This window comes from Leptodactylus fuscus, chromosome 5 (genome assembly GCF_031893055.1).
Source record: "Leptodactylus fuscus isolate aLepFus1 chromosome 5, aLepFus1.hap2, whole genome shotgun sequence".
NCBI lineage: Eukaryota > Metazoa > Chordata > Amphibia > Anura > Leptodactylidae > Leptodactylus > Leptodactylus fuscus.
The window spans coordinates 119,636,339-119,656,432 of record NC_134269.1 but is presented as its reverse complement, the minus strand read 5'-3'; the positions used below and the strand labels follow the sequence as shown (position 1 = coordinate 119,656,432).

General features: G+C 41.2%; 1 protein-coding gene across 1 annotated transcript in view; it reads left to right on the top strand.

Moving 5' to 3' along the window:
- Window positions 1-20,094, top strand: part of LRRK2 (leucine rich repeat kinase 2) — a 170,821-nt gene that overhangs the window by 37,148 nt on the left and 113,579 nt on the right. Inside the window, exons 14-20 of the mRNA XM_075274148.1 lie at window positions 5,175-5,299; window positions 6,231-6,364; window positions 9,074-9,218; window positions 13,793-13,932; window positions 14,018-14,146; window positions 14,919-15,089; window positions 18,934-19,213. Of these exons, the coding sequence (XP_075130249.1) occupies window positions 5,175-5,299; window positions 6,231-6,364; window positions 9,074-9,218; window positions 13,793-13,932; window positions 14,018-14,146; window positions 14,919-15,089; window positions 18,934-19,213 (1,124 nt within the window). The remainder of the gene's footprint in view (window positions 1-5,174; window positions 5,300-6,230; window positions 6,365-9,073; window positions 9,219-13,792; window positions 13,933-14,017; window positions 14,147-14,918; window positions 15,090-18,933; window positions 19,214-20,094) is intronic.

The window sequence follows — 20,094 nt, the reverse complement described above, 5'->3', positions numbered from 1 at the left end:
GGAGGAGAGGAAGGAGGGTACGGCCACTAAGCAATCTGGAACTCTGGCCAGCAGGGAGATAATTATATGGCATCCCAGCCAGCTGCTGAGATGCTGGAACAATGACAGGCACGGCGTGAGAAACAAGTTCAGCAGCAAGACAGCTTGAGAACTGCCGAAACTCCAGAGCAGGCGAAACATCGACGGCAGCAATTTGCTTGATATAGGTGGATCATCGATGCCAACAACACGCAGACTAAGTCACCAGCAGAGGCTAGTAAAGTTATATGTAAGTCATAGAACAGAGCGAATAGATATGTTTATTGGGAGCTGTAAAATTGAAAGCAGGCTCTAGTACCCTTGTGAGTCATCTCTAGTCTGTAAGCAAGATTAGATATGGTTGGGCATAAAAGCATACAGGTTCCATATTTACCTGGAGCTGGGCATGTAGATGAAAATGCATAGGTTGCCAAAGGTGACGTCCAAGCTATAAATGCATGATGGGCGATTAAATCTGGCAACTGAGCAGGCCAAGAAAGTGTTGCATTCTGGCAAAGACATTTCTGGGAAACTGTTGCTTAGTGTGGTCGAGCATTATTTTGATTAAAAATACCAGTTATAAACCCTTCCATGAGACGCAACACATGTGGATGCTGAATTCCCTGTGCATATTGCTGAGCAGTGGCGTAACTAGGAATGGCGGGGCCCCGTGGTGAACTTTTGACATGGCTCCCCCCCCCCCCCCGACACCGAAGATCTCGACCGAGTCCCTCCTACGCATTCCTGCGCGCTCTATTATGACCAATAGTGGACCCTGCACACAGTATTATGCCCCATAGTAGCCCCTGCATGCATTATTATGCCCCAATAGTGTCCCCTGCACACAGTATTATGCCCCATAGTGGCCCCTGCACACAGTATTATGCCCCATAGTGGCCCCTGCACACAGTATTATGCCCCATAGTGGCCCCTGCACACAGTATTATGTCCCATAGTGGACCCTGCACACAGTATTATGCCCCATAGTGGACCCTGCACACAGTATTATGCCCCTTAGTGGCCCCTGCACACAGTATTATGCCCCATAGTGGCCACTGCACACAGTATTATGCCCCATAGTGGCCACTGCACACAGTATTATGTCCCATAGTGGCCCCTATAGGACTAAATACTGTCACGTCACCTGCTGACCGCTATACCAGGACAATTGTGGATAAAAAAATCTGGTCATGTGCATTACAATTTAGTAACTCCATGTGCCTCATATTAATAGAAGTTAACCCCATCATGTCCCTCACATTAACCCTTGTGTACCTCACATAAGAGTTACTGATATGTGAGAGACATGGAGGTAATAATAAAGTATCTTCATTATTATTACCCCATATGTCTCACATATTAGTAACTCTTATGGTGAGGCACACAGGGGTTAATTTGAGGGACATGATAGGGTTAACTGCTATTAATATGAGGCACATGGAGTTACTAAAACAAAAGTAATCACCCCAAATGCCTGATATTAATAAGTATAGTAACCCCAGTATATACCTGTGTACCTGTTTTCTTTCTTTAGTTTCATTTTCCTGGAGCAGCTTCTTCTTCTTCTCTTGTGTGAAGCTCGACAGGGATAAGGCCTGCCTCCTGGGCTCTCCTCAGCCCTCTCATTGGTGGACAGAGGACAGGCAGAGAAATGGGGGGGGGGAGAGGGGGAGGGGGAGCGTCCTGAAGCGCTGAGAGGAGCCAGACCTGCAGCTCCTATGTGTCAGCCGTTGCTGCAGCTTCGGGGTCCCCTGTTGGTGGAAAGTATTCCACCAACAGGGGGCCCTGATCATTATACTCGGGGGTCTGAAAAGACCTCCGAGAATAATGATAGCAGCGGCAGCAGCTGTCACCGGGCCCCTAATGTCCCGGGCCCTTTGTCAGCTGCCTCTGCTGCTATGGTGGTAGTTACGCCACTGTTGCTGAGCTGTTAGGGCTAGTTCACTCGGGGACATGGAGGAGGATTTTGACAGCGGAATCCACATCATAATCCTCCTCCATACAATGGAACCCTATGTGAACAACTAGCTTTTTTCTGCTAGCTTTTTTTTTCTGCTAGCAGAAAAAGAAGCGACATGACGTTTCTTCAGGCGTTTTCCGCCTGAAGAAAGCAATAGAAGTGAATGGGAGTCGAAAACCGTGCGGAAAAAAACGCGACGCAGTTTTTTCAGCCCATTGACTTTACAGGAGGGGAAAACAGCCTGGCTTTTTTTTTAAGCTGTTTTTACAAAAAAAAGCTAAAAAAAAAAGCTTGGCAAGGTCCAAAAAAAGCTTCCTATTTACGTGTGAACTAACCCATCACTGCTAGGAGTGCCTGACTGTTGTAAACAATGGCTACCCAGATCATCACACCAGTGCAGAAAAGGTAGAATTTAGGAGCTCACCACAAGTGTGTCTCTCACACACCTCCTTCCTGTTTCCCTAGCTAACCTGCCCATTACTAGCCCTTCCCATCTAACTCATCCCCCACCACCTCCACATCATACTTGCCTGTCTTTGGGACAGGACCTTCTGGGCATGTGACGTCACTTGTTCTGGGCAGCCATCACCGCCTTGAAGACTGTCGACCACCCTCACCTGCGCAATATTGCCAGAATGCCAGCATGCACAGTAGCCGACACTCCAGATCTATTGTGCAGGCGTGAGCGGCCAACAGACTTCAAGAAAAGGACGTGCCGGCCTCTCAGAACAAGTAACGTCCCGTTCCCAGAAGATAGGAACAGGAAGACGGGTAAGTATGATTGGGGGGGGGGAGGCTTAGTATTGGTGATGTTCCGTTTCCGAAAACGGAACGTCACTGGACAATCGGAAAATTTGCTTGGGGCAGTCACATGACCGCCCCAGCGATCTAGGTAAATATAGCTTTTTGATACAGTAAGTAATTTAGAAGGTAGGCGGAGGATGAAGGGGGTAGCTTAGATTAGAAAGATAGGTTTATCATGGACAACCTCTTTCATAACACTTCTGCAGACAAAGGCAATTATGGCTGGCTCTCAATAGCAGGAGACGTAATGGCTGCCTTGATATCAAATTTCCTTTTCCTAAGTACCTGAAAATAGTTTGGGTAGACACAAGGAACCTGTGGGAGCTGTTTGTACTTATCGGTGCATCAAGCAACCCTCTATACTGTTGGTCTGTCTGTGCCTTCCAAAACCTGTTCACCATGTGTTTAGTCCCCTCTTTGAGTGCATACATGTGTAGAAGTCAACAATCTCTCCCCAAAAGGTAAATTATCAAAAACCAGCCTCTGACAGCCTTCAATCCCTGCAAACCCAGTGTCTAATCAGACCACACAAATTATGATCAAGATCACGATTAATTGATCATTTTTCCTCGATTATGATTAATGAACAGTTATTTTAGGACACTCCTGTTTTTACATGCCATTCCCCCTTTTTCATGCCATGTTGATGAATTTTTGCTTCGGTTAATCATGTATCAGCAATTCTAATAGGACAGAGAGAAAATAGTGACATAACTTTTAGCCAGTGGCAGTGTTTGACAGGATGACATGGATGTAAAATAATTGAAATAGTCGTTGTGAGCAAGTTTACATTGACTTATTGAGCTGACTTCAGAATGTTTTTCAGTTATTTTTTGATTACTGTTTTCGGACTATAAGACGCACTTTTTTTCCTCCCAATATGGGAGGAAAATGTGTGTGCGTCTTATAGTCCGAATGCAGCGTGTGCAGCGTCTGTGTCCCGTCTGTGCGAATGAAAAGGAGAGCAGCACGGTGCCTGCCTGCTCTGCCCCTCCTTCCCTGTCTGTGTCGCGTGTTTGCAGGAGCGAGATATGAGAGGCAGGGAAGTAGGGGCGGGCCAGACAGGTGAAGGAAGCGTGGTTTCAAGCTTGCCGAGAAAACCACGCCTCCTTCTCCCGTCTGGCCCGCCCCTCCTTCACTGCCTCTCAGATCTGGCTCGTGCAATGAAGCCACACAGACAGGGAAGGAGGGGCGGGCCAAACGGGAGGAGGAGGCGTGGTTTTCTCGGCAAGCAGTGAAGGAGGGACGAGCCAGACGGGTGAAAGAGGTGTGTTTTCAAGTTTGCTTAGAAAACCACACCTCCTTCACCCGTCTGGCCCGCCCCTTTTTCTGTTCTTGCATAGCTTCACTGCAGGGTGTCTCTTTCCATCCATGGATGAGATTAGATAGACAGACAGACAGACAGATAGATAGATGCAATATACTGTCCCTGAGTAACCCCAGCAGATAGGCTGCATAGGGTGGGAACAATGGAGGGGGCTGCTCCAAGTACTACAAGTCCCAGCATCCTGTGTAACATGCAAACCTTATCCTACATCATGTAACGTGGAGGAGGGAAGTATATGGGGTGCAGAGAGACATATTAGAGATATTACATGGGTAGAAATAAGATAGATAGATAGATAGATAGATAGATAGATAGATAGATAGATAGATTAGATAGATATGTTCAAATCACCCCCATATCCCTAGAATACATATAAAACAAAAACATTACTGTGAAACACATACACATTTGGTATCCCTGTGTCCGAAAGCCCCCGGTTCTATTTACATTGGTGAAATATTATATTATTAGGTTATTAAATATTTCACCAATTTTTTTTCCTTAAAATTTTTTTTTCCCCTATTTTCCTCCTCTAAAACCTTAGTGCGTCTTATGGTCCGGTGCGTCTTATAGTCCGAAAAATACGGTACTTGCCCAGCCCTATCTGTGCATCAGGTGACTAAGAACATATCCATTTGTCCAATAAATGCTTATTGGTCTCTATCTGATGGCGTTTTTATTACTTTTGTTATTCGTATGATCTTTAAAAATAAAGAATTATAGAAAGGATTATGGAGGGCTCCACATGTGTATTAAGTTGGAACAATGGTCAAATCTTTTGCATATAGTCACAGCAGAATTATTTTATCATAAATTTTTACATTTTTCTGTCTATAATGGAAATGCGTATTTTGTAAAAAGCAGTTATAGGTTCATACAGTATATTGGACTGTAGTATATACCATTCAATCGTTTGACAGACCTCAAAAGAATCTCCCAATAGATGTTTTCAAGCATTACTAGCTGTTTATTGATAAGTGTCTGATCACATTTCCTTATGACTGTCTGGTAATATTTTATACAATGCAATTTTTAAAAAGAATATATATATATTTTTTTATTTAGCTTCTTTAATTTGGATGTATTGACTGTGACCATGGCAAGTCTGTTAAATATTATGAAGAAACACAAAAAGGTATCTGGGGTTCAGCTGGAGGCTCTGCGGGTAATGGTGCAGATCATGTGTGATGGTGAGTGTCAATTAGGATGTTTTACAGAGTTCATGTAAATGGTAAACTACACCTATTACTGACCTTATGCCATTAAAATGAGTGCACAAGGAATGGAGTTACTGTCAAGCATGTATTTGCAGTACGACTGGGAGATTATGACCTAAATAAAAATTGCGATTATTTAGGCATTTTACATCGATTACCATTAATAACGATTATTTTAACTATTTAAAACCACACCCCTTTTAAAGTATGAGTATGTGTTGGGCTAACTTTGCAAGACAAATCAAGGTGTTTGGATTGAACATGTCTAAACTGAAACTGCTATTATACTCTGGTGTCCCTTCAGACTCCAAAATATAATTAAAGAAGCTCAACGAAGGTGAGCAAGCGAAAAAAAAAAAGTTTTACTCACCTTTCCTAGACCCTGGTCCTGATCTTTGTTCTCTTCAGCATTTCTGCCTGTATGATTGATAAGTATGATCGATAAAGATAGACATAGGTAGGGAGACAAGGAAGACACAGGAGAGAGTCGCTGGAATCTTCAACATGATACCTCCAAGAAATAGCAGAATGAATGTTTGTCATCTACAGTATGAAATAATTTTTCTTTATTCCTGTAATCACTTCAACGTTTCTGAAAACTTAAAAAAAAAACTTCATTCTTGTATAATGTTATTGTAAGGTCTCCCAATATAACAAGAATTTGGGCAAAAATAATGCATTATTTTACACGTGTAAATATTAGAGATGAGCAAATATGCTCGATCAAATACCTTGGCCGCATAGCTCCCGACCGGGAGACACTTCCGGGACATCAAATTTTTACTGACCCTCCCACCTTCCCTGGTGATGGGAGCTATACAGTGAGAGTATTCAATCGAGCATATTCGCTTATCTCTAGGAAATATGTATTTATGTTGGGTTTTTAAAATTCTGTATTATTCAGATACTGCATATGAAGTGCCAAGTTATGCTGTGGAAACGGAAGAGAATTCATACCTAAATCTTCCACGTAAAGTAATCAGGAACCAGTGCTTACTTGAAGGAACTCATACGTTCATTTTACAAGCCCTCAACAAAGTATGTACAGTTAAACTCCTTTTACTTATCACGAAGTGCATGTATCATGTAGGTTTGAAAGTCATTAAAGGTATTTCTTAGCATTTGAAAAAACAATATGGGAGAGATTTAGAGGAAATTCTCATTATGATTTAGTCACCCATTAATCTTTTTGTTGGAGAAATACATCTGAAAGTCAGAAACTATTCTGAGGTTTCTTACAGTGGATCCATTCACTTTAATAAAACAAATAGAGACCAAAATTTATTAAAGAGATCCTATCATTAAAACTCAATTTTTGTCCCTAACAAGAGGAAGTTTGAAGCCATCGCCGGAAGAAAACTCGAAGAGAGGCTGTTCCTGAAGAAGATGGAAACAGTGCTGGAGAGTTCTCTCGCAGCATTGGGGATGCCCCCTGTGCTGTTTGAAAGCTGGGGACCGCCCCCAGTGCTACAAGATAACTTATTTGCATACCGTTGAAAACCGGGATTTTACCGAACAGCGGCCCAGAGAAGACTTCTAAAGGTAGGACACGAATAGCCTTTCTTAAGGCTATTCCTACGTGTTAGGGACAAAAAAATTGCATATTAATGATTGGATCCCTTTAAACTTTGGACTATGTATGAGTTGCTTTCCATTTACATTGTTAGGGTTGTGCTCATTTGGCATACAGAAGAATACTAACTGTTCCAATAATACATCCTTGAGCATGATCTTTGTATTAACTAGATTGTGTTGTCTGTGTATGTCCTTCACCACTTATTAAGCTGCTTTCTTCCTCCTTGCCTTTAATCTAACTGCTTCTTTATGAAAAATTCCATCTGCACACACAGGATTCAATAGAGAAGGGAGGGGGAAGTAGAAGGCTGCTCTTGGCTGGTTAATTTATTGCCTCGTTCTGTGCACTGGCAGCCTATTATCTACAAACATAGTAGAGTGTAGCAACGGCAATTACCATATATACTCGAGTATAAGCCGACCCGAATATAAGCCGGCACCCCTAATTTTACCACAAAAAACTGGGAAAACTTGTTGACTCAAGTATAAGCCTAGGGGGAAATGCAGCAGCTACTGGAAAATTTCAAAAATTAAAATGTCCGAGTTCTTGGGTGCAGTAGATGCTGGGGAAGGGGAGGGGGTGTTTTGGTTGTCTGTCTTCCCCTTCCCTGAGCTTGAGGACTGGGTTTTTTACCCCCACTTGGAATTCAGCCTGGCTGAATATAGGGTATCTGCAGTGCTCCTATTAACCCCTTCCCGATGGAATAGAAGCACTGCAGGTCCCCTATATTCAGTAGACGGGGCACTTTCAGACACAGGGATACCTAATGTGTATGTGTTTCACAGTCATTTTCTACTTTGAGGGCAGGTTCACACCAGCGCCCAATCTCCGTTATGCAGGTTTCCTGCCCGAGAAACATTCATGGGTTTGAAAGTGTCCGCCGGTGAGCGTCTTCTGCTCTCCGCAGCGAAGCCGTTTTTTTTTTTTTTTGTTTGGTCGAACATGCAGGACTTTGTGTCCGGTAAAGAAAAAACAAAACAAACAAACTGTTTTGCCATGGGTAGCAGAAGACTCTCACCGACAGACGCTGAATGTCGGTTTCTGTCTTCTGCCGTCAGAAAACGGAAACCTGCATAACTGAGATCAGGTGCTGTGAACCCGCCTTTATATGTATTCTAGGGAAAGGAGTGATTTAGAACTTTTATTTTATTTTTTATTATATTTTTTTAAAAACTTTTTTTTTTTTTACTATTTTTTTTAAACCTGGGTCTTGAACCTGCAGTCATTTGATTGCAAGTCCCATAGACGGCAATACAAGTGTATTGCCATCCATGGGAGATTCTCTACATTACTATTACGGCTGGTCATAGACCAACCGTAATCGTAATATAGCGATGACAGGCCTGGGAGCCTTCATTAGGCTCCCGGCTGTCGTCGGAACAGGTCGGCTCCTGCGAGCTCGCTGCGCAGGAGCCGGCCTGCAACTTTAAAGGTATGGGGCAGGCCGAAGGGGGGAGGACATCTCCGGAGAGAGGAGAACATCTCCGGAGGGCACCTCCGCTGTAACGCTTACAGCGGAGATGCCGAAGCTTATGCTTACAATCAGAGATCGCAGGCATAAGCTTCGGCATCTCTGCTGTAAGCATTACAGCGAAGGTGCCGGTTTCTATGGCGACCGCTCTGCAGAGTGGTGCCATTACATTTACAGACCCGGCATCCGGACCCGGCATCCAGACACCGGGACGGGTGCCGGGGCCCACAGCACCGCCACGCTCCTGCCAGGAGCGTGGCAATGCTGTACATTAAAAGCCAGGAAGCAGACACGCCGGGTACGGGCCTGAGCTTACGTGGCCACGTCACCCGGCGTGTGATGGAGCGGTGGGGATGCGGGCGGGGTCTGCTATCCTGGCCTGCTACCGTAATGACCCGAATATAAGCCGAGGAGCAGTTTTCAGCACAAAAACTGTGCTGAAAAACTCGGCTTATACTCGAGTATATACGGTATTTGAGTGACTTTTCTAGCACCCTTCCACTCTTCACAGACTAATATGTAGAAAGTGCCTGGAAAATGGAGAAAAACATTTCTTCAATAAGATATATTACAAAGTTTCTTGAATATTCACCTGTACGATAAATGTATGCAAAGTAGTTTTTAACTGGAGGTACGGTTTAACTCCATTCATCCTCAATATCATCATTGCAACTTTATGACTTTCTTTTTGTTTTAACAGTTTATTTCTAACCCAGGAATACAAGAATGTGGTCTGAAATTAGTGAGCTCCCTCTCACAATGTTCGGGGTCTTTAGAGTTGCTATCAGAACAAGGAGCTCTTGATACTATTTTACATAGTATCCAGTTATATCCTGGAAATGAAGGTGACGCATGATATAAGTATATTTTCTAGACTTGAAATGTTACTCTAAAAATTGAATCATAATACCGTGTTTCTCCAAAAGTAAGACAAGGGCTTACATTATTTTTTGCGTCGAAAAATGGGCTAGGGCTTATTTTCAGGGAATGTCTTATTTTTTTCATGAACAACAATCCACTCACCAGACCCCCTTACGCTCAAAACTATTTAGAGTTGGCAAATGCTAATGGTGGATGGGTTCTCACACACAGATCTGTGTCACTCCTGTCTCAGACACCTTGTCATTGCAGCAGCGTTCTACTGCAGCCAAGTGTAACAGTTGGCTCCCCCTGGTGACCGGAGGCAGCCACAATATAGTCATGCCGGTGGGACTACCTGATCTGTATGTGAGAAGCCAGCCCTACTGGTATTCAACTCTCTCACTAGTGACATCTTGTACACGTAGCTTCCTTAAAGTCAATGTGTAAATCTCTTGGAGGTGCAATTCTTTTTTGGGTATTCTGCTGTATTCTATTTACTGGTACTTTTTTTTTTCTTTTTTTTTTACATTTATAGCTGTGTGGACACTTTTTTTTTTTTTTTTTTTTTTTTTTTTTTTTAAATGGGATAGGGCTTATTTTTGAGTAGGGCTTATATTTCAAGTATGCTCCACATCTCCTGAAAAATCATACTACTGCTTATTTTCGGAGTAGGTTTTATTTTCAGAGAAACACAGTAATTATTAGCTCACTGCAAATCACATTTTGTTTTTAGTACTTTTCATTAGTACTTTTCAGTTATCTTGGAAGGCTATGAGTTACTGCCAGGTGTGCACATTAATTGGGGAAAATTGGGCTTATTGGGACTCCAATTGTCCCTCATCGCTTTATAACTTAGATATAATGGACCAATTTTATTCTCTATGATTCTTTGTTATGAAAGGTGCAAATTGCATGCAAAGAACATTTACCCTATTGGAGCACATTACATCTAAATGCAAAGCTAGGACTACACTGCCACTGTCCTCACCTGGACACACAGACTTAGTCAACATTTTCTTTTACCTAAAAGGAAATACTTGCTAGAGCATGTGGCAGGTCTAGTACCTATATAATTTTCTCTGATCTCCATTTCACATTAAAAGGGATGTGCAGGATAAGAAAACATAGCTGATTTTGTCTCAAGAAATGCTAACGCTCAGTCCTCTTAAAAATTAATGGTACTATGCTACAGTATGGCCATGTGACCAACGGACATGATGGAATTTCTTGAGAAGACTAAATTGGCCATATTTTCTAAAAAAATAAAACAAAAAACTTGGGAGTCTTCAGTAGTTGATACCTTTTTTAATGGCTAACTAATAATGATAGTACTGTCCATAAGAAGAAAAAACTCATGAGCGGCACCACGTCTGAATTTCAGCCTACACCGCCCATTATAAATTGTGTCCAAATGGAAAAGTCAGATACTGGGTGTACCATATACTTTCATTATTCTTGGCTAACGCCAACCAGATGGTGCTCTCTGCCTCAAAAATATATATACAGGAATACAAATATGCAAAAAGAATAAGCAGGGCACTCACCGAGGTACTTTGTTAAAAATCATAGTCCTTTATTTCATCCTTCTTAAAACAGATTGCACAGGAAGAGAGGAAAAGCAACACTTCCAAGCTACCATAATATTGATGGTAGATTACAACGTTTCGAAGCTCTCGGCTTCTTCTTCAGGTATATCTAAAAACAATTTCTGAAGGATGTATATTTATGTACAAGAGGGACACATAGGAATAGAATTCTAGGAGGGAGGGTAGAAGAAGGTTATTGCTTATACAACTAAACAATTCATCAGTTTGTATTGTTCTTAGCAGTTCACAGAATGTCTTTATGGCTGGCTGTCTCAGTTCAGTGAGTTCTGTAGGATGCCATGAACCCATGTGAGAGATTCATCCCTTTCTCGAGAGTGTTAAACAAGGTCATAAACTTGTACTCATAAATCTGTCTCTGTTTCCTGGATTTAAAATTCCCTCTTAAAACCAAAATTTTCATGTCATTGGTGATATTATGATCTTCACTGCTGAAATGTTTTGACATGGGAAGGTCCGTTCTTTGTTCTCTAATAGTATGGCGATGTGAATTCTCATTCTCAGCTTCTGGCTCGTCTCTCCAACGTACAGATTTTCAGTGGAACATTTGGTGCATATTATTAAATACACTACATTAGGTGTGTTACAGGTGAGCGTACCTGGGATTTTATATTCTCTGTTAGAATTTGGTATCTCTATCTTGTCAGTGGTCAGTATATTTCTGTCCGCATGGAAATGTTCCTGTGTTAGTTGGAGGTGACGGTGAGCTGCTAACAACCATATTCCTGAGGTTTGGTAGCTGTCTATAGCACAGGAGAGGGGGGTCTGGAAATATGGATTTTAGACGGTTGTCTTTTTGCAGTAGTGGATGTAATTTGCATGTGATTCCTCTAAGCATCTCCAGGTGTGGGTTATATGTGACAACCAGGGGCACCCGATTGTTTTCCTGTTTGGTATTGTATTTTAATAAATCCGATTTTGGTATTCTGCTGGCCCTGGTGATTTGGTTTTCAATAGTTCTTGGATGGTAACCCTGTCTTAAGAATGTGTTTTTGAGGCCCCCAAGGTGTTTGTCTCTATCTGCAGGGTCTGAACATATGCAATGGAATCTGATGGCCTGGCTGTAGACAATGGAGTTCTTTATGTGTGTAAGATGAAAGCTATCCCATCTTAGGTAGGTTGGTTGGTCAATTGGTTTCTGATACAGTGATGTTTCAATTTTGTTGTCCTGTATCTTGATGACTGCGTCCAGGAAGTTAATTTCAGAGAAGGAGTAATTGAGCGTCAGGTTGATGGTGGGATGGAACTGGTTGAATTGTTCATGGAAAGTTTTCAGCTGTTGTTCAGACCCAGTCCAAATGATTAGGATATCGTCAATGAAATGATAGTAGGCCTGGTGGTGCAGGTGGATAGGAAGTCACTCTCAAGCTTGGCCATGAAAAGATTAGCGTACTATGGTGCCATTTTACTTCCCATTGCGGTGCCAGTCTGCTGTAGATAGATGCAGTCATCAAAAGAAAAGTAATTGTGGGTGAGGATGAATTTTGTGAGTTTCACCACTGATTCAGCATTCATACCTCGCTTCTCCATGAAAAACTGGCAGGCGTTTACACCGTCCTGGTGTGGGATGTTGGAGTACAAGGATTCTATATCCATGGTGGTCAGGATGGTTCCCTCTGGGATAGGACCTATAGTGGATAGTTTATTTAATAAGTCTGGTGTCCTGAAGGTAGCAGGCTGTATCCTTCACTAAGGGTTTAAGAGTACCCTCCACCCATCCAGAAATCTGTTCAGTGAGGGTGCCCACTGAATTGTTTTTAGATATACCTGAAGAAGAAGCCGAGAGCTTTGAAACGTTGTAATCTACCATCATTATTAGTTAGCTATCAAAAAAGGTATCAACTACTGAAGACTCCCAAGTTTTTCTTTGTTTTTTTTTTATATTTCCTACCCACTGTCTAACACGGAACAAAGATAAACATTTTCCTTATACCATATTTTCTAATCCTCCTCAACCCCTTCAAACTCCTTTTTATACAGGTAAAGTCCAGACAAACATTGCAACACAAAAGGGGGTACGGGGAAAAGGAAAAACACAGCCCACTCACTCTGTTCAGATGAAAAAGATGTCCATAGACTTAATAAGGTGTGGTGTCCACAAACAATCGCGGATGCCCGGATCCAAAAACTCCAACGGTACGAGTGGTTGAACTAGTGCATACGGAATCCAGCACCAAACACGTTGTTTTTTTTCTTAAAACTTAGCCTTTAATTTTAGTGGTTAAAAACCATACATCATGGAAAACATTACAATTCTTGCTATCACATCAGGAGATAACTGACGCGTTTCGAGGACTTAGGCTACGACTAAGAGGATCATAAGTCCTCGAAACGCGTCAGTTATCATCTCCTGATGTGATAGCAAGAATTGTAATATTTTCCATGATGTATGGTTTTTAACCACTGAAATTAAAGGCTAAGTTTTAAGAAAAAAACAACGCGTTTGGTGCTGGATTCCGTATGCACCAGACAAACATTGAGTATAGCTTACCATATACGGAAAGCTATCTATACTTTTTGGTTGGGCAGTTAAATTTTCTAAGTAATTTAATTCAACCACTCACCCCTACTAATACTAAATACTGTATGGCCTTCATATAGTATGTTTGTTTAATTTCTTCAATGTAAAATGTTGCTTTAGCTTTATATGTGAGTTACACTGTGTTCACATTTCTGTTGGGATTTCCCTTTTTCTGTTCCATTGTAGAAACGAAAAAACAGAAATCCCAACGTCAATTGTGTGAAGGTCAAAAAGGAATCCCAAGGGCTAGTTATCAGTTTTGGTGTCCCATCTTTTTACCAGATGATTGCAGGATTTTTTTGGTCTGTTATTGTTATTATTATTATTTCATAATAATAATTACTGAATCTGCAATGGAGTGCCTTTAATACATATGTGAACATGACCTTATTTGAAATTTATCTGTTAAACATTTTTTTTGGTTATTTTTCAGAAATCCAGTACTTTGGTATCTCTCTTTTGTCCTTTCTAATAACAAGAAAAAACCTATGCATTGCAACAATGCACTTACTGTCAAATCATTTAGTCTCCACATTACAACGGTATAAAGATTCTGTCAGGATACAAGAAGAGGTAAGCTATGTGTTATTAGCTACTGCATATAGTGTATTACTCAGTATAATTTGGTTGTAAATCTTCTTTTTTTGTACCTTCTCAGGGATTTCGGACTTCTTTAACACTCATGAAGTTGTCGCACAGTTTTGCAAAGCTTTTAGAGCTCCAAGATTTTGACACTGTACTTTTTTACCAAATCTCTGCTTGCTTGGCAAACAAGCGGAACCAAAAGGTGATTCAACATTATTTCAATTTTTTTTGTATTTTTCAAATGAAATAGTTCATTTTTTCATAATACAATAGATAAGAATTTATTAATTGCTTAAAAATGAATAGCTAAGGTCAATGCATTCAACTGATCTGGAGATTATGTACCGCATATACTCGAGTATAAGCTGAATTTTTCAGCCCAATTTTTGTACTGAAAAAGCCCCCCTCGGCTTATACTCGAATCAGCAAAAAAAAATAAATAAAATTTTTAGGATGACCATGCTCACCATGCATGATGGCGGCCACATCGAACAGTCTTGCTAGTTGGTGGTCCAAATGGGACATCCCCAAGTATCGACAGACGGGTTTTGCGCCGCACGCTCTCTGTACAGCGCCACATTATCCCCTGGTGGGGAGTTTTGGTATTAAATTTTATTTTCATGCCGTCCGTTTCCCCATGCCTTGATTAGCACACATACAAATTTTCAGGCAATTCTGTCCATTGGGTCAGCCTGCACACGACTCCAAACACCTGAGGTTATTTTATGGCCACCCTGTATTTCTGTTTGTCATGCCTATAGATGAGATGATTTACTAAAGACAAAATGTGCTAAAAAATGGTAAACCATTTACGAAGGAGTCTAAGTTGGAGTCGTAGAATTAGAAAAAAAAAAAAAAGATTCGTAGACATAGATGCATTTTGAAATTTGTCTTACCAGCGCCACAGTCCTGCTGTTGTTATATGGAAAAATAATTCTACTGCAGTTGTCATGAGATGGTTTTCCATGTTTTAGTTTCAGGTGTTATGCTATCGTTGTTTTGCTGAAATGACCCTAGAAGACGATTTAAAGAACAAGTTGCTCGTGAAGGCCTGTGCAGAAAATCATATGGTCATCGTGGAAGCTTTACTCTTGCTAGGAGCGGATGTCAATAAGAAAGCCAAGCATACCTCTTTAATTGTTCAGGTACGCTATAGTTTTATCCCTGTTTTCTCTTCAGTCTTATTTTTTTTTTATTTTTTTTTTAAAACTATTTAAATGCAATGTAAAAGAAGTATCAATGTAACATGATCTTTCAAATAACAGCATGTAAAGAAAACGCCAACTCATAGACTTGCTATAAATGTGTGAAAAGTCAAACGGGAGAAGCTTTAATCCAGCATCCAGTTAATAAAAGAGACAAAGACTGAGATCACAGTAATGCCTTTACAGCAGTCTTTCTCAAAGTGGGCGATAACACCCCCTTGTGGGCGCTGGAGGCCTATAGGGGGGCAGTAAAGGGCACAGAGAAGATTGGGGGGCGTTGAAGCGGATTAGGGGGGCGATGGCTAATTTAAAGAGGTGGTATCATAACAATGATTCTATCTATACTGCTTGTGAATGTGGATGTAAGACTTTTCCTAAATACACTGCTTCAGCAAAACTGCTTTGTTTGTCCACTATCTTACTTTATTCACTTCATTATGAACACGAGCACCTGGCCCCCTGCTCATTGCTGAGGGAGCCACATGACGTAGCTCCCTGCTGTGTGGGGGGAGAGAGGGGGGGGGGGCTGAGTGTACGGAGCCAGCCTGTGTCTGCACCACACATACACATCACCTAGCTCCTTGCTGTGAGATAGAGGGGGGTGTGTGGAATAAGTGCTGCTTTCTTATATAAAGCAGTCTAAATCCTACTGAGCTAAAGGACCTGGTCTCTCTGTTCACTAGGATAAAGCTTTATTATATAGAGCAGGCTGCTAGTGGGCAGAGGAGCCAGGTCCTTTAGGAAACTCCGTACAAGTTAAATCCAAGTCTACAGGACCTTTTGATGACATCACAGGCCCTTCAGTCATCCCATAGGATCACGCTATGTGGTGGGCGGAGCTAGACACTAATTTGGGGGCGGGGCTAATTAACGCAAGCAAACAGGGAGAAAGATTTTTAGGCAGCTTAGAAGGCAGATCAAGCTTCATGAGCCTACCCCTTTAAAATTGTTTTTTGCTTTTAACACAAACTTTACCGCTCCTTTACGCTTAACGCGCGTTTCCTCGTGTAACGCCATATAGGGGACTAGACAGTAACTGTTTCCTGTCCAAAAGTTGTCAAACTGTATAATGACTGCGATTGTGATTCTTAAGATGTAGTAAAGTAAAAAAAATTGGGAGGGCGCTAGAAAATAATTAATTCTCGAAGTGGGCGGTAGACAAAATAAGTTTGAGAACCTCTGCTTTACAGGCATCATAGATGTCTGCATAAGCATTCTTACATTTTGAATTTTTCCCACATTTCGACACCTAGCTGCATCACTGCAGCACAGTGATGGGCCAGACACAGAGCTGCTACATGCCAGTGTTGAATAACTTAAAGGAGTTGTCCAGGTAAAACTGGACAGCACACCTCCAGAAGTGACCCAGGAGACGCCGTCGGAGCACCAGAACCAGGACGTGTTTTTTCACTGCCCCCTTCCCATTTTTGCCTGCACAACCTCTTTAAATCAATTACAGCATCTGTTAACCTGTTCCTCACCAATGGCAGAGAACAGGTTACGTATCGCAGAAAAAAGGTCTCTCTTAGGCCCCGTTCCCATGGAGTAACGCGGCGCTCATTCTGACACATAAACACGTGTCAGTGTGAGCACTTCAAAACAGAATCCCATTGATGTCAATGGGTTCCGTTTAACGCACGTAACACATTGAAATCAATTGGTTAAAAAGCCTCACATTCATTTCAATGTGTAGCTTGTGTAAGACGGAACCCATTGAAGTCAATGGGATTCTGTTTTGAAGCGCTCACTCTGACACGTGTTTACTGTCAGAATGAGCGCCGCGTTACTCCGTGGGAACGGGGCCTTACTCAGATTAAACATAGCTCTGTGCAGGATGCAGGCAGACCTCATTGCAGCATTTAATTTAAAAAGCACCTGCTCACACACCTACAATCCATGAGGTGGGTGGATGCTAGCATTTCAAATGCTCACAGATAGTTTGTAATATAATCATGTTTAATAATCTTAATTAAATTCCTTTGAATAGAAAATAGGCTGTAAAGCTGCCACTTGCAATGATCTAAGCATTGCCAGGGATAGTCTGTCCCATACACTTGTATTTAACCGGATAACGACCGCCGGCCGTAAATTTATGGCCAGCAGTCATGGTCTCTGAAGACCGGCCAATTTTAAGAATACAGCCGGCCTTCAGAGACCCCCTTGACGGGCATCGGGTGTTAGCTGTTGCTCAGTGTTAGCTCAGCTCCGACTGGACATTTTAACCCCTTGGATGCCGCCGTCAAACATACAAGTGGTTTTGCCAAGTCTGTATGCCTCCCAGCACACCCCCACGGCGAAATTGGGGGTTGCCGCTATCAGTAATATGCAGCTTGGGGTCTGGCTAGTGACCCCAGGCTGCCTGGTGCCCCCAGTACCTGGTTGATCCTGCCAGCGATGGAGGAAGTGGATCTGAATCGTGTCCTCTAATCTATAATAGAGAATCAGTTGATGCTTTCAGCATTGTACACCCACATATATAATTTTTTGCCCCTCGGGATGGCCCACTTAATAGTTTTAGAAGTGCAGGTCTCTGACAACACAAAGTGGGCGCAACGTTTTGGGCACTGAAATGGAATATTTCTTTAGAAATTAAAATTTTCATTTTGCACATTAATTTTTGGGAAGTATTTTTAGGCTCAAAATGATAATACCCCTTGATACATTTCTTGATGGGTGTAGTTTTTAAAATGGGGTCACTTATGAGGGATTTCCATTGTATTGATACTTTAGGGCCTCTGCAAATGCAACATGGCACCTGAAAACTATTCCAGCAAAATCTGCCCTCCAAAAGCCAAATAGTGCTCTTTCCATTCTGAGCCCCACCATGTTACCATACAGCAGATTTTGACCACATATGGGGTATTGCCGCGTTCATGAGCAATTGTTTAATAAACTGCGCGGAGCTTTTTCTCCTTTAACCCCTTGTGGAAATTAAAACTTTGGGGATAAAGGGACATTTTAGTAATTTTTAACCTACACCTCCCAAGGTTAGTAAAATCTGTGAAATGGCTATAGGGTCAAATTGCTCACTATACCCCTCAATGAGTACCCTAAGCGGTCTAGTTTATAAAATGGTGTCATTTATGGTTTTCAATTGCTTTGATAACTCAAATCTTGTTTGAATGTGCAATGGGCCTAAAATATCTGCAAGTCTGTACATAGGGTTAAGCCCACAAAGTGTACATTTTGGAATACGGAAGAAATTCGGTCATATATTTTGGGGTGTTTTTCTTAATTTTCATGTGTTATGTGCAAAAAAACTGCCTTTAAAAGGATTCTACCATTAAAATACATTTTGTGTGTGTGTGTGTGTGTGTGTGTGTGTGTGTGTGTGTGTGTGTGTGTGTGTGTGTACCACCTGGACGTAATGAATCAATGGGTGGTCCGGAAGTAGTTAAATAGCTTTTCTCATCAAAGCAAGTTATGCCCTATTGATCAGGAGAATGAGGGGTTTTTTTCCACTATTCTGAATAAAGTTGTGGTCCAGCAGAAATTGGCTTTTTTTTTTTGTTTGTTTTAAACGTTGAAAAAAACAAAACAGCATTGGACCAAGAAAAAACAGATAGACCTGATTTGAAGAATGGGGTAAATGGATGAAGATGAACGTAAGAAAGTGCTGTTGTAGAGTGAGTCATTGGCAATGGTCAGGTGGAAGTTTGTGGCAGAGCACAGGGGAACTAGAGGGCCCATTGCTGAATTAGACTTTAGATTTAAAATGGTCGTCATGATGTTGGGATTGTTCACCTTGCACAACCAAACTTAATTATTCTCTTTATTCCAATAGGTTTGTGAGAAGGGAAGCAATGCTAAGCTTGTAGAGTTATTGTTAAATCATGGAGTTAATGAACAGGATTCACGGAAGGCCCTCGAAGTGAGCATTAAGAATGGCAACAATGAGATCATAAGCTTGCTGTTAAAAAAACTTGGCTTAGATGCAACTAATAACAGCATTTGCCTTGGAGGTTTTCATATGGGCAAAATACAACCTTCATGGCTTAATCCACTGTTCACAGAGAAACAAAATACACTAAAAAATCCTTCAGTAGATCATGAAGGAAACAAAGGTAGGTTTCTTATTTATGTGTTGTTTTTAAAGGGGTATTCCCATCTCAAGGATCCTATCTATATTGGTAGCTTATGTAAATTGAATACTTTTCCTAAATATATTGCTTTAGAAATGCTGCTTTGTTTTTGTGCTGTACCTGTGTGATAGCACAAGTGATGTCACTCATTGCTCTCACTGTTATCTACAGCTCTGCTGGCAGGACAATTACTTAAGCTAGTTGCAGTTTGCTGATAAAGCCAAGTCTGTTATCTCTCTTTGTAAACACACAAATAACATTGAGTCTGTTTTCTAGAAGTATGATCATATTTTCTGATCTGCACAAGTATTGTGATACTTCATAGTGTCCTGTTCAGCAAGCTGCATTCAGCAAACTGGGGGAATGGGGAGAAATACAGGAAGTTAGAATAAGAGACAGCAGGCAAACTGCCGAAACAGGGAGAAAACCCCTTTAAACAAGTTTTAGCCTCCTCATTACAGGAACTGTGTGAATCTTAAAGGACTGCTATTATTTTTTATTTTTTTCTTCATCTCTCTATTTCAGCCATCATAACTTTTTTTTTTTCCATTTCTTTTCTTCATGTAATATATGCACAAGAAAAATGCATTTAATATTAAATCAACCTTTTTTATTTTTTTTATTTTTTTTCAATTTTATTCAATTTGGATTAAATTCATTCAAATTCAGTCATTTCATTATTACACATAATTTATGGAAATCTATGGCTTGATTTCTTTGCCTGTGTGGATCGGATGGATTGTTACTAATGTCTTGTGAGAATTTCATGTTAATAGCACCATTAGAAATCTATTTACTTACTTGGTGCTGCATTCAATACTTATTTCACCACCTAAATAAATATATATGCATCTAAACGTCCA